General features: G+C 42.7%; 2 protein-coding genes across 2 annotated transcripts in view; both read left to right on the top strand.

Annotated features, from left to right (window-relative positions):
- RNF212B (ring finger protein 212B) overlaps positions 1-23,926 on the top strand; it is a gene marked incomplete at both ends in the record, with an annotated part of 37,960 nt that overhangs the window by 12,414 nt on the left and 1,620 nt on the right. The window contains 10 exons of the mRNA XM_080659250.1: positions 15,903-16,018; positions 16,681-16,741; positions 18,386-18,414; positions 19,945-19,991; positions 20,208-20,250; positions 20,414-20,477; positions 21,062-21,110; positions 22,274-22,313; positions 22,718-22,818; positions 23,459-23,520. Of these exons, the coding sequence (XP_080515376.1) occupies positions 15,903-16,018; positions 16,681-16,741; positions 18,386-18,414; positions 19,945-19,991; positions 20,208-20,250; positions 20,414-20,477; positions 21,062-21,110; positions 22,274-22,313; positions 22,718-22,818; positions 23,459-23,520 (612 nt within the window). The remainder of the gene's footprint in view (positions 1-15,902; positions 16,019-16,680; positions 16,742-18,385; positions 18,415-19,944; positions 19,992-20,207; positions 20,251-20,413; positions 20,478-21,061; positions 21,111-22,273; positions 22,314-22,717; positions 22,819-23,458; positions 23,521-23,926) is intronic.
- Positions 17,378-17,932, top strand: LOC308243600 (ATP synthase F(0) complex subunit C2, mitochondrial). Its single transcript, XM_080659263.1, has one exon. The coding sequence runs from the start codon at positions 17,415-17,417 to the stop codon at positions 17,835-17,837; it is 423 nt and encodes a 140-aa protein (XP_080515389.1). The 5' UTR covers positions 17,378-17,414; the 3' UTR covers positions 17,838-17,932.

The raw sequence follows: 23,926 nt of genomic DNA on the forward strand, positions 1-23,926 counted from the left end.
CTTTATCTCCAACCTCTTAGTCTAGTGCCAGGGATGGGCAAACTTTTTGACTTGAGGGCCACAATGGGTTCTTAAACTGGACCGGAGGGCCGGAACAAAAGCATGGATGGAGTGTTTGTGTGAACTAATATAAATTCAAAGTAAAGGAGCGGAGGGGAGAGCAAGAGAACCAGATAGAACAGCCGGATCTGGCCCGCAGGCCGTAGTTTGCCCACGGCTGGATAGTTTCCCATATGCATTATTGCAGTAGTTTCCTAACAGATCTTTTGACCTCCAGTCTTTCATTTTCCTATCAGTTCTCTATATTGAAGCCAGAAAATTATTCTGAACAGAAGTATTATCCTGGCATTTTTACATTTAAACCCATTTAATGCAGCCATTGCTTTGAGGATAAAATCCAACCCCTTAACATGACTCATAAGGTCAGACATGCTTTGGTCCCTGCTTATCTCTTCAGTCTCATCTCTTATCCTACCCTCCCCACCCTAACTGTAATACAGAGACTGGATCTATTTTAATTATTTACATAAATAATTTTCTCTGTTGCCTCCGGGCCTTTGTACATGCTGTTTCATCTGTCTGGAACATTTTTGTCCCCAAACATATCTACACTAATAAAAGAGAAACATGCAAATTGACCATCCCTCCACTACACTCACCAGCCAATCAGAGCGAGTATGCAAATTAACACAACAAAGATGGTGGTTAATTTGCATATGCAGGCGTGGAGTGAAGACTGAAGACAGCGTAGAAGGAAGCCAAGCGCTGCAGAAGGGAGTGAAGCGGCGGCGAAGGGAGGGAGCTGAGGCAGCGGAGACGGGAGCGGAGCCAAGGCAGCGGGGTTTGCTCTGGCCGCAGGAAGCCCTATTCTTGCAGGAATAGGCCCCAGAAAACCCTATTCTTGCAGAAATCTTCCTGCAATGGGCCTCTAGTACATAGATAAGTACACACAGTAAAACACTGTATTTCTGTACTGTATTATAATTTTCTGTTTGCTTGTGTGGATCTTCCCATAAAGACAGGGACAGTATCGATTTTATTCATCTTATATATCAGCTTCTGACATAGTACCAGTAACATAGAAGGAGTCAATAAATACTAGTATTTTTTTAATAGAATAATTTTTCTATTGAGGTTTTCCCTTAAAGTATATGAAGTACGAGGAAGTTGTAATACTGGGAAAACTATTGGAGAGAAAAATCTTAAGACTAAGTCTGTCTGCTAGCTTGTAACTAACTCCCTTTCTTTGACCATTCATACTCCTTCACATGTAATACTCACTTTCAGTTATAGTCATTTCAGTTCTTGTAAAGATCCAATGATACTGGTCATGTCAAGTCAATAGGTATTTATTTTGTTGAGAAAGGGTAAGCACAAATCTCGTATTATTTTTCCAATTTGTAAAACAACCCATGTTAGCAATTTGGAAAATACAAAACCTTTGGAGAGATAAACACTGTTGCATTTTTTTTTTTTTAAAAGATCCAATGAAATGTGAAAGCATTCTTTTTTTTAAAATATTTTTCTTGACTTCAGAGAGGAAGGGAGAGGGAGAGAGAAATAGAAACATCAGTGATGAGAGAGAATCATTGATTGGCTGCTTCCTGCACACCCCCTACTTGGAATTGAGCCCAAAACCCGGGCATGTGCCCTTGACTGAAATAGAACCCGGGACCCTTCAGTCTGCAGGCCAATGCTCTATCCACTGAGCCAAACCGGCCAGGGCTATGAAAGCATTCTGAAAGCTGTAAAGTACTATATTTAAAGAATAATGTGGGAAAACTTGTAATAGATTATGAAAGGTCACACACCTACAGGAAAATAATGAAAGACCACAAAAGTAAAAGGAAGTTTGTATTGTTTGTTTTCAAAGGGAAGTATAAAATACCCTGTCTAGTTTTTTAATAACAGCTTTATTGACATACTATTAGCCTGGTGCACGAAATTCGTGCACGGGGGTGTGTGTCCCTCAGCCCAGCCTGCACCCTCTCCAATCTGGAACCCCTTGAGGAATGTCCGACTGTCCATTTAGGCCCGATCCCGGTAGGATCGGGCCTAAGTGGGCAGTCGGACATCCCTCTCACAATCCAGGACTGCTGGCTCCCAACTGCTCACCTGCCTGCCTTCCTGATTGCCCCTAACTGCTTCTGCCTGCCAGCCTGATCACCCCCTAACCACTCCCCTGCCAGCCTGATTGATGCCCAACTGCTCCCCTGCCAGCCTGTTTGCCCCTAACTGCCCTCCCCTGGAGGCCTGGTCACCCCTAACTGCCCTCCCCTGCAGGCCTGGTTCCCCCTAACTGTCTTCCCTTGCAGACCTGGTCCCTCCCAACTGCCCTTTCCTGCTGGCCATCTGTAATGGCCATCTTGTGTCCACATGGGGGCAGCCATCTTGTGTGTTGGAGTGATGGTCAGTTTGCATATTACTCTTATTAGATAGGATAGAGGCCTGGTGCATGGGTGGGGGCCAGCTGGTTTGCCCTGAAGGGTGTCCCAGATCATGGTGGGATTTCCCTTGGGCCGTGGGGTGGCCTGGATGAGGGGCCTGTGGTGGTTTGCAGGCCGGCCACACACCCCCGGCAACCCAAGCGGAGGCCCTGGCATCTGGGATTTATTTAACTTCTATAATTGAAACTTTGTAGCCTTGAGCGGAGCCAAGCCTCCTGCTTGCTCCGTGGCTGCAGCCATTTTTGTTGGGATTTATTTATCTTCTATAATTGAAACTTTGTAGCCTTGAGTGGAGGCCTAGGCCAGCCAGTTTGTGTGGAAAGCTTGGCTTCCTCCATCGCTGGGGGCAACTCAAGCCTCCTGCTCTCTCCAGCTCTGTGGCTGCCACCATTTTGTTGGGATTTATTTATCTTCTATAATTGAAACTTTGTAGCCTTGAGCAGAGGAGGCCAAGGCAGGCCAGGGCTGTGGAAAGCTTGGCTTCCTCCATTGTGGGGGAAACCCAAGCCTCCTGCTCACTCCATGGCTGCAGCCATCTTGGTTGGGTTAATTTGCATACTCGCTCCTGATTGGCTGGTGGGCATGGCTTGTGGGTATAGCAGAGTGATGGTTAATTTGCATATTACTCTTTTATTAGATAGGATATTTACATACCAAATTCACCTCTTTAAACTGCAATTCAGTAGTTCTTAGTATATTCACATAATTGTTCAATCATTACTACCTAATTTTAGAAGATTTTTATCACTCCATAAAGAAATCCTGCCCTGGCTGGTGTGACTCAGTTGGTTGAGCATTGTCCCATACACTGAAAGGTTGCTGATACGATTCTTGGTCAGGGCACATACTTAGGTTACTGGTTTGATCCCCAGTAACCATAGATGTTTCTCTCTCTCTCCCTCTTTTCCTCTCTCCCTCTCTTTCTCCTCTCTCCCTTCCCCTCTCTCTACAATGAGTACACCTGTTAGCAGGCAGTTACCAAATCCTCTTTACCCTTTCCAGCCTTAGGCTATCACTAATTTACTTTCTGTCCCTATAAGTTTGCCTGTTCTAGACATTTCATAAATATGAAATCATACAAGGTATGGTCTTTTGTGACTGACTTCTTTCACTAAGTGTAATGTTTTCAATGTTCATCCAGATTGTAGCATGTATTAGGACTTCCTTCCTTTTATGACCAAATAATATTCCATTATATAGATGGATTAGAGGCCTGATGCATGAATTCATGCACAGGTGGGGTCTGGCCAGCCCACCCCGATTGGGGTGGAGGGGCCCATCAGGGGCGGGTCCAGCCAAGGGGAGGGGCCGCAGGAGGTTGGCCAGCCGGCCCTGCCCCCTGATCGACCTCCTGGTCGAACTCCCAGTCGAGGGGACAATTTGCATATTAGCCTTTAATTATATAGGATATGTTTCATGTTGCATTCATCAGTTGAGGGACTAAATTAGGGTTGTTTCCACTTTTTGGCTATTATGAATAATACTGCTAAGAACATTTGTGTACAAGTTTTTGTGTGGACATATATTTTAATTTCTCTTGAATATACATGTAGAAGTTGACTTACTGGGTCAAGTGGTAACTCTGTTTAACTCTTTGAGGAATTGCCAGACTGTTTTCCCAAGTGCCTGCACCATTTTACATTCTTACCTGCGTGTATGAGGGTTTTGATTTCTCCATATATCTTCACCAACATTTGTTTTTAACTATCCTTTAAAAAAAATTTTTTTTTTAAATTTCAGAGAGGAAGGGAGAGGGAGAAACATCAATGATGACAGAGAACCATTGATCGGCTGCCTCCTGCACGTCTACTGGGGATTGAGCCTGCAACCCAGGCATATGCCCTCACTAGGAATTGAACCATGACCTCCTGGTTCATAAGTCGGCACTCAACCACTGAGCCACACCTGCCGGGCCTTTGCCCATTTTTAAAAAGGAATGTCTTTTTATTATTAGTTGTAAAACTTCTTTACATATTATAGGTACAAGTTTCTTATCAGATATATGATTTGCAAATATTTTCTCCCATTCTGTTGCGCCCATTCACTTTGAAATTAAGAATAAATAACATAAATATAAATAGGAAGAACAAATAGGACATCAAATAGAGTATGAAATAGAGAGGGGAGGTTAAGATAAAAAAGAGAGAAAGTATAGATTCACAAAGAAAGCCAAATTCAGAGAAAAAGACACAAATGGATATACAGAAACTTTGATAAATTTAGTGTTGGATTGACAAACTTTTTCTAAAAGGGGCAGTAAATATTTTAGGCTTTGCAGGCCATACAATCTGTATTGCAGCTACAAAACTCTGCTTGTAATGCAGAAGCAGCCATGAGCAATATGTAACAAATAGGTATGGCTGTGTTCCAGTAAAATTTTATTTACAAAAACAGGCAGCTACGTCTGACTTGTATGGCTCAGTGGTTGAGCATCAACCCATGAACCAAGAGGTCCCCGGTTCAATTCCCTGTCAGGGCACGTGCCCAGGTTGCGGGCTTGACCCCCTCTAGGGGGTATGCTGGAGGCAGCCAATCAATGTCTCTCATCGATGCTTCTATCTCTATATCCCTCTCCCTTTCTAAAATCAATAAAATAAAATAAGTAAATAAACATTTTTAAAAAGAAATATTAAAAACACACACACACAAAAAAAAAAAAAACAAGGCAGCTAGCCATGGTCTGTAGTTTGCTGACTTTGAAGTCATGTTTTGCTAACATACATGAATAACTACCATATCGACCATTTGAATAAAATATGTCAAGGCCTGATCTCATCCATAGAACTGACCAATTCTTCATCTCTCACTTAAATTAAAAAATTGAACAACTTTCAATGTGCTTTTGAAGAAAGATTTTATTTAGTCTAAATTTATTTTACCTGAAAAGGAAAAGCAATTTGTCAGTACTTAGGATTTCTGACAGTATAGTTGAACTCTTTTTCACCACTGAGCGGGAGGTTGAGGAACCTTTAGCCAGTGTGAGACATAATATTATTTTGATAAACTGTGCAGCCCTCAATTTAACTCCCGACCTGGTGGGCTGCTGTGGCTCTCTCATTCAGAGCGGGTAACTTTGACATCTAATTGCTTTTGATAAGGATATATTTTTAGGGTTCTTTTTTGTTCACATCTGTTCTCTCTGAGCAACACAATAATCTATTTCAATTGCAAATCTGAATGTGAAACTGCCTTTTCAAAACCCTCTGGTGGCTTTCCGTCACAAATTTCAGACTCTTGAGAGTGACACCTAGATCCCTTAATGGTCTGGTTCCTTCTAACCTCTGCGATCTCATCCACAACTACCACCTCACATCTTACATGCCAACGTAAGTTCTTAGGTAGGTTATTTATTACCTAATCTATAAAGTAGACTTAACTATTTGTAGTTCTTTTATATACCATACTAGAGGCTTGGTGCACGAAATTTGTGCACGGGGGTGGGGTGGGGGAGGCCCCTCAGCCGGGCCTGCGCCCTCGGGGGATGTTGGACATCTGTCTCGCAATCCGGGATGCTGCATGGACCAGTGATCATACTTTTCATACAGGTGAAAGGCATCTTGCTGTTGCATGGGCAGCTACATTTTTTTGCCCTTTTTATAAAAAGTAGTACATAATGTGATCCTTCTGAGGCAGTAGTACCATTTTCCCCATCTTATGGGTAGAAAAACTGAAGCAGAGAGAAGTTAAGTAATTGGCTTTGTCACACAGCCCTTTGTCAGGGCTGACCATAAAATGTCAGAGAAGTTAAGTAATTGGCTTTGTCACACAGCCCTTTGTCAGGGCTGACCATAAAATGTGCAAGCCAGAGTCCATGCATGTCATTGCTGCATCATTCTGTTTTTTCAGTGTTAGAGTAGCCTTGCCCGGTTTTAATTTTTAAATCTAAGAGACTGTTCCCAATATATAGGGTGGAGTCCCTAGGCCTGGCTGGCAATCAGCCGATCTGTAGGGTGATTGGGGGGCACTCGCCTTGGCTGGTGGCCTGGTGCTGCCTGCTGGCCGGTCCCACCCACGATTGCCACCGCTGGTCGCCTCCCTCCTGCATTGAGCATCTGCCCCCTGGTGGTCAGTGTGTGTCAGTGACCAGTCGTACCACCATTAGGTTGATTTGCATGTTAGGGTTTTATTATATAGGATATATTATATAGGATCGTTTCATAACTCTTTGCCTAGAATACCTGACTTCCACACTCTGAAGCCTGAATAGTTACCTCTTAATCATTATTTCTGTACTTTATACATAACTTTGTTCTGCATATCATCTTGTGTTTTATTTATTGGTTCACATATCTGATCTCTTCTACTATATGGTGATGAGCTACTAAAGGACAAGGACCCATATTATTCACCTTAGCATTTCCAGTTCCATCACCCTGCTTTATCAATGATCAGCTCAAGCCAGCCTTCTTCTATCTATTCCTACTGCCACCCCATACAGATTATTTTAAAGCCAAAACTAGATAGCATATAGTTTCAATCTGTAAATATTTCAGAGTGTGCCTCTAAAAGATGGAGACTCCTTTCTAAAATATAACCATGTCATGCTAAAATAATAATTCCCTAATATTATCAACTAATCAGTCAGCATTCACATTTCCCCAGTTGTCTCATAATTATCTTAAAACTTTGTTTGAATTGGGTTTTAGTAAGATCTATATAGTTCAGTTGATATGTCTCTTTAAGTTTTTTTCAAACTATAAGTTTCCTCTCATTTTTTTTTTTATTATTATTGTTGAAGAAAATGGTCTTTTGTAGAGTTGTTCACAATGCAAATTTTGTTCATGGAATCATTTAATGCTAGAGGCCCAGTGCATGAAATTCGTGCATGGGGAGGGGTCCCTCAGCCCAGCCTGCACCCTCTCCAATCTGGGACCCCTCGAGGGATGTCCGACTGCCCATTTAGGCCTGGTCCCTCCCAACTGCCCTCCCATGAAGGCCTGTTCCCCCCCCACAACTGCTCTCCCCTGCAAGCCTGGGTCCCCCACAACTGCCCTTCCCTGCAGGTCCGGTTGCCCCCAACTTCCCTCCTCTGCCAACCTGGTCACTCCTAACTGCCCTCCTCTGCAGGCTTGATCACCCCCAACTGCCCTCCCTTGCAGGCCTGGTCCCTCCCAACTGCCCTCCCCTGCTAGCCACACTTATGTGTTGGAGTGACAGTCAATTTGCATATTACTCTTTTATTAGATAGTATGCTTGTCTGTGCTCTGTGTCTCCAGTAAGTTAGTAATTAGATTTAGGCTTACCTAGAATCATTTGATTGATGGGGGTGGGAGGCAAGAATACTTGATAGCTTTGTTGCATTCCACCAAGATCATATAATGATCTTCTGTCTTGCATTTTGTGTGATGGTAGCCATTGATGAACTTTACATCTATCTATATAATCTATATAAAGAGGAAATATGCAAATTGACCATCACAAAGATGGCGGCGCCAATGACAGCGCCCACAGCGGAGGCAGAGTTTCCATAACACAAGATGGCTGCACCCACAGCGAAGGATGAGTTCCTGTAATGAGCCTTAAGGAGCAATCAGCAGGGACCTGAGGCTGTGTGGCACTGGGCTGGGGCAGGGGACCTGAGCCTGTGCCCTCCCCCCACCCCCCGCCTGGTGGGGCTTGATGGGGGACCTCAGGCTGTGCCCCCCGCCCTGGGTCCAGGCTGGGGAATGTCAGGCCATGCCCACCGCCCAGCAGGGCTTGACGGGGGACCTGAGGCCAAGACCTCCGCCCGGTGGGGTTTGATGGGGGACCTCAAGGTGCACCCCCCTGCCCCGGTGCTGGGCCGGGGGACCTCAGGCTGCTCCCCCTGCCCCGGCTGGGGGACCTGAGGCTGCGCCCCCCTGCCCCAGTGCTGGGCCGGGGGACCAGAGGCTGTGACCCCTGCCTGGCAGGGCTTGACAGGGGACATCAAGGTGTGCCCCCAGTGCTGGGCCGGGGGACCTGAGGCTGCACCCCCCCACCTGGTGGTGCTTGATGGGGGTGGGGCCAGCCAGGTTGGATCTCACCCAATGGGGATGGGACCAGCTAGGTCTGGGTCTTGCTTGATTTTGAGGTGCCACGGGTGGGCGGGGACTTGACTCTGGGTAACGTGGTGCACCCCAGACTCTGACAGGAGGAAGATTTTCATATACATTTTACTAATTTTCTTTCATCTCTGACACTTCTATTATAGAGAAAGGGCAATAAAAATGGTAAGATCTAGGTAAGCCTAAATCTAATTATTAACTTACTGGAGACACAGAGCACAGACAAGCATCTTATTTAATAAATAGCAATATTAAAATATTTCCTCTAATTAATCCCCTTTTAATGTGCACGAATTTCATGCACTGGGCCACTAGTAGATCCATAATGCACTAGGAGCGGCAAAATGCTTATATATATATATTTAAAATATATTTTATTGATTTTTTTACAGAGAGGAAGGGAGAGGGATAGAGAGTTAGAAACATTGATGAGAGAGAAACATCGATCAGCTGCCTCCTGCACACCCCCACCTGGGGATGTGCCAACAACCAAGGTACATGCCCTTGACTGGAATTGAACCCGGGACCCTTCAGTCCGCAGGCTGATGCTCTATCCACTGAGCCTAACTGGTCAGGGCAAAATGCTTATATTTTAATTTTGTTATTCCTGTCTCCTTTTTTTAGCTGGAATATGTCTATAAAGAGAAATTTCCTTTTGTCAATTGTATGATTACCTTGAGATATAATTTTAAAATACTAAGACTTTTAGCCCTAACCGGCTTGGCTCAGTGGATAGAGCGTCGGCCTGCGGACTCAAGGGTCCCAGGTTCGATTCCAGTCAAGGGCATGTACCTTGGTTGTGGGCACATCCCCAGTGGGGGATGTGCAGGAGGCAGCTGATTGATGTTTCTCTCTCATTGATGTTTCTAACTGTCTATCCCTCTCCCTTCCTCTCTGTAAAAACAATCCATAAAATATATTTTAAAAATATAAAAAAAATACTAAGACTTTTAGATATTATGGAACAAAGGAGTCAGTTTCACAAAAGACATATAAGATAAACTTATTTTGAGTGTCAAAGTGAGATAGCAATACTTTTAAAGTAAATTTCTAAAACTTAGCAATTTTTTAAAATATATTTTATTGATTTTTTATAGAGAGGAAGGGAGAGGGATAGAGAGTTAGAAACATCGATAAGAGAGCAACATCGATAAGAGAGCAACATCGATCAGCTGCCTCCTGCACACCCCCTACTGGGGATGTGCCCACAACCAAGGTACATGCCCTTGACTGGAATCGAACCTGGGACCCTTCAGTCTGCAGGCCGACGCTCTATCCACTGAGCCAAACCGGTTAGGGCAAACTTAGCAATTTCTTAATATATGTTCAAAACATTAAGATTGACAGGAATATAAATCTTCAACTAAAAAACTCTGACATTTAAAATGAGGTAGGAGAGCCATTCTTTAGCATAAAAAAAATACAGTCAGTAAAGCTAATATTCATTTCAAATATATATTACTTTTAATAAACAAACAAAATCCCCTTTTAAAAATAAGTGTGAAATGCATACCCACATTGGGAGAAACCAAGATGGCGGCATAGGTGAACACCTAAACTGCTGCCTCGCACAACAATTTCAAAACTACAGCTAAAAGACAGAACGGACATCATCCAGAACCACAGGAAAGCTGGCTGAGTGGAAATTCTACAACTAGAAGAAAAGAGAGGGGCACACGGAGACTCAGAGGAGCTGCAAAAGGCTGAGGTACGGAGACACGCACGCGGAGAGGAGGGGCGGCTGAGTCCCTGGCTAGCTTTCTCTAGCAGGAGAGAGATGGAAGCTCCCGACTGCACTGAACCCCAGTTCCGACTGCACTGAACCTCAGTTCTGGGCGAGACCCTGGGGTCCCAGACTCATATGGGGGAAGTCTGGACTGTCGGGAAACTCAGGGGAGCTGTGAAAGGCAGAGGTCTGGAGGCGCGTGCGCAAGTGCGCACAGAGAGGACTGACTGCTGAGTGTGCCGCTGGCTTTCTCTAGCGGGAGGAAGGCGGAAGCTCCCGACTGCGCTGAACTCCAGTTCCGGGCGAGAATCTGGGAATCTAGATTCATTGGGGGAGAAACTGGACTGTCTGGCAGCGGGCGAAACTCGAGGGTGGCTTTCTCTCAGAGGTGCTTGCAGCAATTACCAAGGGACACTGAAACCCAGGGGCCTTATAGGGCAGGGCTCACGGGAAGCCAAGGCTGTCTGCTCAGCCCTGAGACTCCGCCCCATCCAAGCTGAGCACAGAGGCTTTTGCAATTTTGCAAGTCTTATCTTATAAGGCTGTCTCCAGCACAGAAGTTCTCCTGGCGTAGACACAGCTGATCCTCACAGCCAATTGGCCTGGAGGTCAATTCCTCCCAGTGATACCAACAACAATCAAGACTTAACTACAACAAGGCTGAGCACACAGTCCACAAAGGGGTGCACCAAGAGTGTCCACCTCAGGTAACTGGGGAGGCTGAGCCACTGGGCCATACAGGACACCTAGCACACAAAGCTACTCTACCAACTCAGGGAAGCAGCGAAAATTTAGAGACAAAGAAAGAGATCACAAACAAAAGAAATGGAGGAAAGCAATGACTGGATATGGAGTTCAAAACCATGGTTATAAGGTTTTTCAAGAATTTCCTAGAAAAGGCTGATAAATTTAGCGAGACCCTGGAGGATATGAAAAAGGATCAACTAGAAATCAAACATACACTGACTGAAATAAAAAATATTATACAGAGACCCAATAGCAGACTAAAGGAACACAAGAATCAAGTCAAAGATTTGAAATACAAAGAAGCAAAAAACACTCAGCCAGAAAAGCAAAAAGAAAAAAGAATCCAAAAAGTTGAAGATAGTGTAAGGAGCCTCTGGGACAACCTCAAGCGTACCAACATCCGAATTATGGGGGTGCCAGAAGAAGAGAGAGAGCAAGATACTGAAAACCTATTTGAAGAAATAATGACTGAAAACTTCCCCCACCTGGTGAAAGAAATAGACTTACAAGTCCAGGATGTGCACAGAACCCCAAACAAAAGGAATCCAAAGAGGACCACACCAAGACACATCATAATTAAAATGCTAAGAGCAAAAGACAAAGAGAGAATATTAAAAGCAGCAAGAGAAAAACAGTTAATTACCTACAAGGGAGCACCCATACTATTGTCAGCTGATTTCTCAACAGAAACTATGCAGGCCAGACGGGAGTGGCAAGAAATATTCAAAGTGATGAATAGCAAGAACCTACAACCAAGATTACTCTACCCAGCAAAACTATCATTCAGAATTGAAGGGCAGATAAAGAGCTTCACAGATAAGAAAAAGCTAAAGGAGTTCATCACCACCAAACCAGTATTATATGAAATGCTGAAAGTTACTCTTTAAAAAGAGGAAGAAGAAAAAGGTAAAGATAAAAATTACGAACAACAAATACATATCTATCAACAAGTGAATTTAGAAATCAAGTGAATAAAAAATCTGATGAACAGAATAAACTGGTGAATATAATAGAATCAGGGGCATAGAAAGGGAGTGGACTGACAATTCTCGGGGGGAAAGGGCTGTGGCGGGTGCGGGAAGAGACTGGACAAAGGTCGTACACCTATGGATGAGGACAGTGCAGGGGAGGTAAGGGCAGAGGGTGGGGTGGGAACCGGGTGGAGGGGAGCTATGGGGGGAAAAAAGAGGAACAATTGTAATAATCTGAACAATAAAGATTTATTAAATTAAAAAAAAAGAAATGTATACCCACATTGGACCAAAAATATCTTATGTCTTTTAATAAACTGCTGAGTGCCCCCTTTGCTTCCATTACCATGCTTTTCTCAGTATCTTTCAGTGATTTCTCCAACCTCTTGCCATTAACTGGATCTAATTCAGAACTGAAGTTTTAAAACACTTTCTTCAGTAAATAAAGAAAAAATTAACACTTGGAGATATCAAGATGTTATCAACAGATCTACTTTTGTGTGTGTGTGTGTGTGCGTATTTTTTTACCCTCACTTAAGGATATTTTTTCTATTGCTTTTTAAGAGAGAGTGGAAGAGAGGGAGGGAGGGAGAGAGAGAGACAAACAGTGCTGTGAGAGAGAATGGTTGCCTCCTGAACCCTCCTTGGGTTTGTAGGCCACCACTCTAACCACTGAGTAATGCCAACAGAACTACATTTATTATTATCTGTTCTTTTTATTTTATTTTATTATTATTTTTTAAAATATATTTTATTGATTTTTTACAGAGAGGAAGGGAGAAGGATAGAGAGTTAGAAACATTGATGAGAGAGAAACATCAATCAGCTGCCTCTTGCACACTCCCTACTGGGGATGAGCTTGCAACCAAGGTACATGCCCTTGACCGGAATCAAACCTGGGACCCTTGAGTCCGCATGCCGACGCTCTATCCACTGAGCCAAACCAGTTAGGGCTGTTCTTTTATTTTAATATATTAACAAAATAATCCCCAAGTGTTTTCGTTTGTTTTGTTTTGTTAACCCTCACCTGAGGATATTTTTCCATTGATTTTTAGGGAGAGTAGAAGAGAGAGGGAAAGACAGAGAGAAACATTGATGTGAGAGAAACATATCGATTGGTTGCCTCCTGCATGAGCCCCCACCAGGGCCCGGGCCGGGGAGGAGCCTGCAACCGAGATACATGCCCTTGACCAGAATCAAACCTGGGTCCCTTTGGTCCTCAGGCTGATACTCTATCCACTAAGCCAAACTGATTAGGGCAATCCCCAAGTTAAAAAAAACAAACAACTATAAGTGAGCAAAATTTGTCCTGTAGAAAATAGAGAAGCCAACCTCTTTATGAGGCTGAAGGATTTGAATGAGGCACGATAATGAGTTTGCTGACAATTAAAAATTTTAAAATACTGCGATTCATTACTGAGCTAGGTTTAGAATCTTCTTTGGTGGATGTATTTTTTTTAAAATCCTCACTAGAGGATATGCTTTTATTGATTTTAGAGAGAGAAGATATGAAAGAGAAAAATCGATGTGATAGAGAAACATTGACCCATTGCCTCCCATAGGAGCCACAAATGGGGATCAAACCTGTAAAATTTTTGGTGTGTGGGATGACACTCCAACCAACTGAGCCATTTGGTGGGGGCTGGTGGACATATTTGAAATAGGCTAAACATCTGTACTCTAGCATCAGACAAAACCACTTGTTCCTCTCCTCTAACACTTCTTTTTTTTTAACTACATTTTTATTGATTTCAGAGAGGACGGGAAAGGGAGAGACAGAAACATCCATGATGAGAGAGAATCATTGATCGGCTGCCTCCTGCATGCCCCCTACTGGGGATCGAGCCCACAACCCGGGCATGTGCCCTTGACTGAAATTGAACCTGAGACCCTTTAGTCCCCCGGCCGACACTCTATCCACTGAGCCAAACCTGCTAGGGCTCCTCTAACACTTCTTGCTGGTGGTTGTTTTTCTGGATTGGTATTTCTTTTTCTTGAAATGGTCAGATCTAAGATTTTTGGGTTTGAGTTTTTGGGGGGATAAGTAGGCCTCCTTAGGCCTAGTTAAAAGGCCTTCCAGGACTCCATTCTGGCTCCCTGGAGTTCCACAGGGGTCTGTTCTCAGTGCACGTATGACCATAGAAGTCTCAAAGGGAGAACTGGTCCAGGGAAGGATTTGGGTGTTCTTGGCCCTATCCTGATACTTACTGTAACTGAAAACTTACCTCAAGAGGAGGTTAGGAGTTTGGCTGAGTGGATGGAGGTTGAGCCTTTAGACTGAAAGGTCCCGGGTACAATTCTGGTCAAGTGCACATACCTCTTCAGGGCAACCAATTGATGTCTCTCTCTCACATCGATGTTTCTGTCTTTCCCCCTCCCTTCCACTGTCTAAAAATCAGTGGAAAAATATCCTCGGTCGAGGATTAACAAAAAAATAAATTAAATAAATAAAATGGTCACGCTATTTAAAAAAAATAGTAAGTTAGGAGTTTGGGATACTGTTTTTTAGCTATGTATTATATCTATCTGTAAAATCTATTGTTCCCCAACACCCCACTACCACCACCATCATTTTAGTTAACTCCCAGAATTCTGAGTGAATTTTCTTTCACTCCTGCACTGTTCAAATTTTCTAAAATGAACATGTTTTACTTCTATGTAATCAACTTTAAAAAATAGACTACGGTTAATTCTTATCTATCTAGAACTAATTTCACTTGCTTTGAGTAGAAAGAGGTAAAAGCAACTTGCAAATTAGGTAAGAACAAAGGTTTATGACAAGATACTAAGATCAAAGGCTTTAGCCAGTTTGGCTCAGTGGATAGAGCATCTGCCTGCAGACTGAAAGGACCCAGGTTCGATTCTGGTCAAGAGCACATACCTTGGTTGCAGGATCCTTCCTGGCTGGGTCCTGATCAGGGTGCATGCAGGAGGCAACCAATCAATATGTTTCTCTCACATTGGTATTTCTCTCTGTCTTTCCCTCTCCCACTCTCCCTGAAAATCAATGGAAAAGTATTCTCGGGTGAGGATTAAAAAAAAAAAAAAGATACCATAATCTAGGGAAGAACCTCAGACAAAAGGTTTAGTCTTGAGTAGGGATGAAGCAGATGACACATAAATACTGCTGTGTATTCAAAAGTAGAGTTTGACAAAGCAAAAACCCTTTCTAAATATTAACTTTTGATTTGACCAATAACCCCATGATATGCACATCAGTCTATCAAACGGTGGCGAAAGATAAAATTATTAGTCCATGCCTAGAAATAAAATTCAGGAATACACAATCCCCTTCAGTGTCTCTTTGTCCTTTTCTATAGCATCATAAGCAACCTGCATGTGACTCTGCATGAGTTTCTTAGGGAAAGTAAATTGGTTACTAGTGCTCTGGAATGTGGAAGCTGAGTCCAAACTAATAAGTCCAAACTAACCTGAGAAGTTAGATCAGAACCAATTCTAACGTTTTGTTTGTTTCACTCTTCTTGCTCAAGATGAAAGATTATATTTTTAAATGGCCCTCCTGCTATGTCAGAATATTCTTTTTAAGATGTTAGGAGGCCATTGTCCTGGAAATGAAAAGTTTTGGGTTTTTTTCTTCTAATGCTGAACCCTCTAGTTCTGGGGAGTCATGAACTAGGCCAGATGCTCAGAAGAAAATGATCAGTAATAAAGTATGAGTTGAGGCCTGGCTGGCATGGCTCAGTGGTTGAGCATCAACCTATGAACTAGGTCACAGCTCGATTCCCGGTCAGGCCATATGCCCAGATTGTGGGCTCGATCCCCAGTGTGGGGAGTGCAGAAAGTGGCCAGTCAATGATTTCCCTCATAATTGATGTTTCTCTCTCTCTCTCTTCCTCTCCTTTCCTCTCTGAAATTAAAAAAAAAAAAAATTAATAAAGTATGAGTTGATGTATTTTCCTTTGTTGCCAGAAGTAAGGAGAAAGGAGTTATGGGGGTTTGTCATAGGCCTCGTTTTCCTTCATAGGTGTGGCGTTTCCAGAAAAAACAAACAGATCTCCTCATTGCCTTTTATAAGCATAGAATTACAAAGTTAGAAGCAGCTATGCAGGAGGCACAACAAACAGTGACCAGCCAGAACAAGTAAGTGACAAATCAAATCACCAGAGAGCTTTTTTCTTGCAGAGAAGCTATAGCCCTTAATCCCTATGGTTGCAAAGCCTGAAAATTGCTCCATGTGTGTTTATGTTTATCTTGGGCAAATCAGGTACAGAATTTTTAGTCCCCTCAATCTCCATTTTATTTTCATTTTTCTTCCCTCGAGGGGTCCTCCTCACTTTATAGCTTTCCTTTCCTACTCCCCCTGATCAAAAACTGCTTCTTCAGAGAAATTAGATATAGCTTTTTCACAGTGATAAAGACAAGAAACAGCATTTAAAATGTTACCTCTAGGGGAATGTATTTTGGACATCTTAAGCTAAAAGATGGAATCCTTGATGGAAATTTTCAGATATCAGCAGGCCAGCGGTTTATGTGGAGAGGAAATGGAATTCTATGTAAACTCCTCTGAAATTATACTAAGTGACTGTTTATTTTGTCCATCTGATTCTTCTCATCATCAAAACCATGCCATTGTCTCCCTGAATTACTAAATCTCTGAGAGGAATACCGGGTATGGTGGCAGGCATCTCTCCATAAGCATTAACTAGATAATAATCAAAATCTCCATAAGCATTAACTATATAATAATCAAAATAATTATCCCACTGACCTACTAGAGCTGATTGTTTTCATCTTTTGCCTAGAGAGCTGACAGTTTTAAGGAAAGAGAATGAAGAACTAAAGAAATTTCTAGCCATCCTGAAGGTGAATGAAATTGATTTTCCTTACTATGATTTTCTCTCCTACTTTTCTTATCTATCTAGCAAGCTGAATAGAATAGTGTTTCCTAACTTTTTCATATATAACCGATAATATGTGTACAAGCACACTGTAGTAGATAGATGAGGCCACAGAAGACCTTAGAGGGCTTTAAGGGTCAGTATTTAGCACACTGATAGCCCATCCTTGAACCTCAGTGAGTTACAATATACCATTTGGAAAGCTCTCTTATAGAAGAGACTAGAGGCCCAGTGCACGAAATTCGTGCACTTGAGGGAGTCACCTCAGCCTGGCCTGCACCCTCTCGCAGTCTGGGACCCCTCGCTACTTACTGCCTGCCTGCTCACTGCTCCTTACTGCTCTGCTCGCTATTCCTTAGCGCTGCCGCGGAGGCAGGAGAGGCTCCCGCCACCACCGCTGCACTCCTAGCCATGAGTGGCACTCCCCCTGTGAGAGCGCACTGACCACCAGGGGGCATTTCCTGCATTGAGCGTCTGCTCCCTGATGGTCAGTGCGCATTGTAGCGATCGGTCGTTTGGTCGATTTGCATATTAGGGTTTTATTATATAGGATATCTATTGTAACTTAAAATCTCTCTTCAAGAATCCCAAGACGCTGTCTTCTCTGCACTGGGAGCAGCTCCCCTCATCCCCTGAAAATGTATGCCTGCACCAAGTTTGTCTCCACCCCCTCCTTGGTCAGGAGCGCCTCTCAGCTGAGCCGGTCAATGTCTGCAGTGGTGCTGAAACGACCAGAGACACTGACAGATGAGAGCCTCAGCAGCTTGGCAGCCCCACGTCCCCTGACCTGGCTTATTTCTAGCCGCAGCTTCCAAACCAGTGCCATTTCAAGGGACATCGACACAGCAGCCAAGTTCATTGGGGCTGGGGCTGCCACAGTAGGGGTGGCCGGCTCTGGGGCTGGAATTGGGACTGTGTTTGGGAGCCTCATCATTGGTTATGCCAGGAACCCTTCTCTGAAGCAACAGCTCTTCTCCTATGCCATTCTGGGCTTTGCCCTCTCAGAGGCCATGGGGCTCTTTTGCCTGATGGTGGCCTTTCTCATCCTCTTCGCCATGTGAAGGAGCTGTCTCCACCTCCCATAGTTCTTTTTCCCGTGTCTTGTCTGCCCTGTATGTTCCTTTTCCTATACCTCCCTAGGCAGCCTGGGGAAAGTGGTTGGCTCTGGGTTTGACAAAAGGAAGACAAATAAATACTGTATTAAAAAAAAAAAAAAAAATCCCAAGACACTTCAGGACCCTTTCTATGCCTCAAACTGTATTTCCTAGACATTTGTTTCTTCCTAAGAATGTACTCTGTACATATATAATGTTCCTCTTGATCCTGCTCCTGGCACATTGTAGTCCTATCATTTTTCTTTTTTTCCCCTATTTCCCCATGTATATTATTCTACAGGATTCTCAATGTCTTTTTATGAAGAGGAATTAGAATTTTATTCCTGCAAAGCTAAAATTTTCCTAAGGAAACACTGCTGCTATTTTTTCTCCTATTGGAAGTCTTAACAACCACAGCTAGCAGACGTTGCAGCTTACGTATCTAATAAGTAAGATCCACAGATTAAGACCCCTGAGCTGCAGTTTCCTTCACTCTCATTTTTTTTCACTTACAGGAATCGCCAAGTTGGTACCAAGGAAGCAGGTCAGTTTTATCAGGCCCCATTCTACCCTCTTTGAAAATGTCTGTTCTTTCTTGACTCTTGGTTGTAACTCCTGTGTGGGCTCTGAGGTGAAGGAAATGGTTGATGAACTTACCTTTCACTTCTCCAAGAAAGAGTTACTCACTGAAAAGTGCTGAAGTAAAATCTTGAAAGTAATGTTCCCCCTTAACCATCATCTTATGAAATCCTACTCATCCTTCAGAATTCAACTCCCATGTCATTTCTTCTGTCAAGACTTCATTAGCTAGAGTAGGTGTTCTATTATTCATTTATGGAGTAAATATTCATTAAGTGACCACTATTTATTTATTAAGTGCTGGGTATACATCACCCATCATTCTAGTTGGTAATTGTTAAATATTTTTAATGTTAGCCCTATATTGGTGGATTAAAAAATACATGGCTCCTGTATTCACAGAAGTTAGCCTAGTATTCTTTCATATTTCTGTACTTCTGATATGCCCATTATAACACTTAAACCTTGCTTTATTATTATTACTAGAGGCCCAGTGCATGAAATTCGTGCATGGGGGGGAGTGTCCCTCAGCCCAGCCTGCAACTTCTCCAATCTGGGACCCCTTGAGGGCAGTCGGACATCCCTCTCACCATCCAGGACTGCTGGCTCCCAACCCCTCACCTGCCTGTCTGCCTGATTTCCCCTAACCGCTTCTGCCTGCTAGCCTGATCACCCCCTAACCACTCCCCTGCCAGCCTGATCGATACCTAACTGCTCCCCTGACGGCCCAATTGCCTCTAACTGCCCTCCCCTAATGGCCTGGTTGCTCCCAACTGCCCTCCCCTGCAGGCCTGGTCCTCCCAACTGCCCTCCCCTCCAGGCCTGCTCCCCCCTCAACTGCCCTCCCCTGCTGGCCTGGTCACCCCCAACTGCCCTCCCCTGCCAGCCATCTTGTGGTGGCCATCTTGTGTCCACATGGGGGCAGCCATCTTTGACCACATGGGGACAGCCATCTTGTGTGTTGAAGTGATGGTCAATTTGCATATTACTTTTTTATTAGATAGGATTATTTTTGTGTCCCCCACTAACCTGTTAGCCTCTCAGAGATAGGAATCATATTCTAGTATCTTTGTAATCTCAGTATCTAGGACATATAAGCACTAAATAAATGCTTGTTTATAGATGGATGAGGGGATGGAGAGAGCGACAGGGAATGGTGGATCTATGAATGAATGGACAGTTGTTTAGATATATGTAAAGTTGAAAGTACTTGGTAAGGCACTGAGGAAAGAACGAAGGAAAGGAGGACTTCAAAACTTACCATATTGTGGGCAATAAAGGGAAGAAGTTTTCACTTAGGGAGTTGGACAGCCAAGGGGATCTCATATGGAAACTTGGACTCCATATTTTGGGATGATACCTGTTAATACATGATAATAAGCAATTTATTCTCAGAGAGGAAGCTATTACTTCTAAAAACAAGGATTTGATTTATCCTCTAACGTGAAATTTCTACTTAGAGATATTAGAGCTGCCTCCTGTTTTTTCCTTGCAGGCCAACCACACCTCGACCAGTGGGCATTACTTCCCCAACACAGTCAGGTAGAGAACATTTTTTTTGCCCCAAAATCTGTGTGAGATGAATAAATATATTTTTCCCATTTGGAAGATGGTTTCCTCTCAAAGACTATAATGTGATTTCCTTAACCTTATGTATGAAATGAGATCATACAACCAGATACCCACTTGCAACCGATTGGCTAGGCAAGAGCATACTATTGATGGAAACTTTTCATTCTGCACTTTATTCCTTTTTAGTTACTCCAAGACCCAGTTGTCAGCATAGCAGTCAAGTGGTCAGGTGAGTAGGAAGCCTACATAGCAACATTAAACTGTTAGCAAAAGTTGGAAGATGAAAGCAATACCTAGATGTGGCTGAGATAGGGACCAAGGAGACTTTAGGTCTTTGCAAAAGTTTAATGCCAGGTTTGTTTGTTTGTTTTGTTTTGTCTCGCCTTATACAGCCGGTCCTCCTCAGTGGAGTCTATCCCTTATAGAGTGGCTGGCTTTAGTAGCAGCGTGGGACAAGTAAGTAAAAGTTACCTTCTTTTTCTAGATTGAGATTTATTTTTATTTTTATTGATTTTTAGAGAGGAAAGGAGAGGGCAAGAGAGAGAGAGAGAGAAACATCAATGATGAGAGAGAATCATTGACCGGCTGCTCCTGCACAAGCCAACAACCAGGGCATGTACCCGGACCGGGAATTGAATTGTGACCTCCTGGTTCATAGATCAGTGCTCAATCATTGAGCCACACCAACCAGGCTAGCGTGAGATTTCTAATACTAAATGAGAGCAAAGATTTAAGGCAAGAATATTAAACTTATGTGATTTTGGCATAAGTTATCTGAGATAGACTTTTCTTTAGGCAGCACAGATCTGAAGTTGGAAGCTGCTGCAGAGAACAAATAGGGGTGAAATAGTGGAAATGTTCAAGCACTAAATTAACAGTGTCAGTCATATGCATTTTGGAATTAGTATAGTGTGGACTAGATACCCGTTCCGGAAGAACAAAATGTGCTTCAATGTGTAGATACAGAGAAATAGCAAGGAATATGGAAGCCAGAAAATTAAGGTACGTTTATTAACGGATGTTTATTATTTGTCCATCAGGGAGCCAGAGGCATTCAGGGAAGGAGCACTCCCAGAGACTCTTATACTGGTGAGGGGGAGAAAAAAAAGGTCTCAGAAAACAAAATATTCTGTGCATATACCAGCAGATTTCTGGTTTTCTGTGTATAATATAATGCCATTTTGTTTGTTCCAGTGATTCCAGATATCCACACATATAGTATTACTTTTCAAATAATGATATTTCTGTTCTTAAACTGATAAGGGGGAAATAAAAGGTTTGAGTGATAGAAAGTCATTGAAAACCTCATCTAGTCAGGTGGATAACTTGAATAAAATAATTGACATGGAGTTTTTTAAATTGCCACAAGATGGCAGTAGAAGTTAGGCTTAAAAGGAGGGTTAACTGGATGCCGATTTTGTTAGCCTGCAGGATATCTGGCTTCTTCACTGTGCATTAAACATAAATATTTTCCAGTGAAGAAATATTTTTGTTCCACCCACTTAATTTTCTCTTCTCTTCCCCTTTAAAAAAACTATTTTCAAGGGCATTAGAGAATACTTATCATAGATTTCTCTTTCTTTCCAAAAAGGCAATTTGAAATTTGCAAATCTCTTTAGGATAACCACTTTTTAATTTCACCAAAGTCTCTCCTCAATTGTTTCATACTTTTCTCTTTGAAAAATGTAGATGTCCTAGCAAATTTATTTTTTTAATATATTTTTTATTGACTTCAGAGAGAGGAAGGAAGAGTGAGAGCTAGAAACATCTATGATGAGAAAATCATTGATCGGCTGCCTCCTGCACATTTCCTACAGGGGGCTGAGCCCGCAACACAGGCCTGTGCCCTGAGCAGGAATCAAATCATGACTTCTCGGTTCATAGATTGAAGCTCAACCACTGAGCAACACCAGCTGGGCTAGCCAATTTATTTATGGTAATTTTATAGTAATATTCCCTCTTTAATTTCAGATTTTAGTTATTTGAGGCTTCCTTATTTTTTCTTAGATAGTATGGCTAAATACTAAATATTAATGTTTTGTTGATCACTTCAAAGAACCAAAGATTAGAGCAGAAATTAATGAACTAGGGAATAGAAATTAGTAGAGAAAATCAACAAAACCAAAAGTTGATTTTTTGACATATATGATGAAAATCTTTGATCCCTAGTTCCTTTGCCCTAGCCCTGAGTATACCTGAATCTCTTCTCCAGTCTATGGATTATCTCACAGGCTCATTTTTATGCTTTCCAGAAACCCCTTCACCAGCTTCCACTCCCAGCCTATCATACAGGTGAGTAACACTGTGCTTCCTTTCACTTAATGACATGGGTTTCAAGTGTCACTGGGACACTTAATTTTTTTAAATTTAAAAAATATTTTTATTGATTTCAGAGAGGAAGGGAGAGAGAGAAACATCAATGATGAGAGAGAATCACTGATTGGCTGCCTCCTGCACACTCCACTCAGGGGACTGAGCCTGAACCGGGCATGCACCCTGACCATGAATTGAACTGCGATTCCTGGTTCATAGGTCAATGCTCAACCACTGAGCCATGCTGGCTGGGCTCAAATACTTAATTTTATTCTCACTTGCAAGCAGGGTCCCTGGCCTAAATGTATAGGTTCTTTCTTTACAGATGCTTTTTACCTTTACCTTTCCTTTTCTTTGCTGATGCTTGTGTTTCCCCTCCATAGAACTTCATCTGCCTCCTCTGGACTGGGGATTTTTTCTTTCAGACCATCCCTGAATAGTGGGGATTCAGGCCACATACAAGTACTCACCCCCAACAATCCAGGTAAGTTAAATAACATTCCTAAAGGATTGTAGCTTCAACCATTGGCACATATACAGTAAAATGAAAATTTTCAAGGCAAAACGAAGTTGGGGATCTTCCCACAAAAGAGCACTGTCTCCAGTTTTAACTCTTTAATATTCTTTAATTTATCCAATTTCCTTCACACTGAAGGGAGGCTTTGAATTTTGCCTAAATAGCATGCATCCTGTCACCAGTTAAGTTCTGCTATTTATTAAACTGCCCCCCCCCCTTTAGAGATCCCTGTTTGAACATTGCTAGGAGCTCAGTTCTGAATGAGAATGATAAAGTCAGTATCCTATTCCCATCGTTTTCAAAAAGGTACCTCTGCTATCAGTCCTCTTGATAAGGGGCTGTCATCTTCCGTAGCTCACCAAAATCTTTATATTGTTTCTACATCTTCCTACTCATAAACTCAAATCTGTCCCCACTCCATCCTCATAGAAAAAGAATGGACCATCCCTAAATAGTGGGGATTCAGGCCACCTTTTAAATTGCTTAGCAAATAGTCTTTTCCCTTCTGAGCAGTGTTCCCAGATTAAGAACTACCCTGATCCACAAGTAACACTACCAAGGAACTGCTCAAAGAAGTTATCTTTCACCATTCTATTCTATCCTTCAGGTCAGAGGGAGAGTACAAGCGCACTAGAGAGTCTTCCTGGTTTTCATCTACCAGCCCTGCAGGTGAGCCATGACTAGTCTAACTTGTCTGAGTATGAAAAATTCACCAAGTTAGGCCTGCACATTAAACACCTCATTCTGGTCTCCTGTTAAGGTGGTAGAATGTATCCAGTGGAGAATGACATGGGTTTCAAGTGTGGTAACCGTATGTACACAATTTTCCATAATGATCTCAGTTTCAAAGATTCTATCCCTCTGTCAGATTAGCTTCCTGGTTTGAGGGTTAAAAAATTAGGTCACATAGTAGTGAAAGGCTTTAAACTGAGTGATCTTGACCAAAGTAAGTTTGTGGACACAGCTAACATTCCCAAGTTTCACCAAAAAAAAGTATTTTTGATGGAGTACATCTTTTGCATAAAGGTGCTGCTAGAACTAGGAAAACCTTGTTTATTTCTCCTGAGATAACAAG

The sequence above is a fragment of the Plecotus auritus genome (assembly GCF_963455305.1).
Source record: "Plecotus auritus genome assembly, chromosome: 1".
NCBI classification, from domain to species: domain Eukaryota; kingdom Metazoa; phylum Chordata; class Mammalia; order Chiroptera; family Vespertilionidae; genus Plecotus; species Plecotus auritus.

Bases quoted from the DNA above. Each gene is read 5' to 3' on its own strand.
- LOC308243600 (XM_080659263.1), top strand. From the start codon at position 17,415: ATGTATGCCTGCACCAAGTTTGTCTCCACCCCCTCCTTGGTCAGGAGC.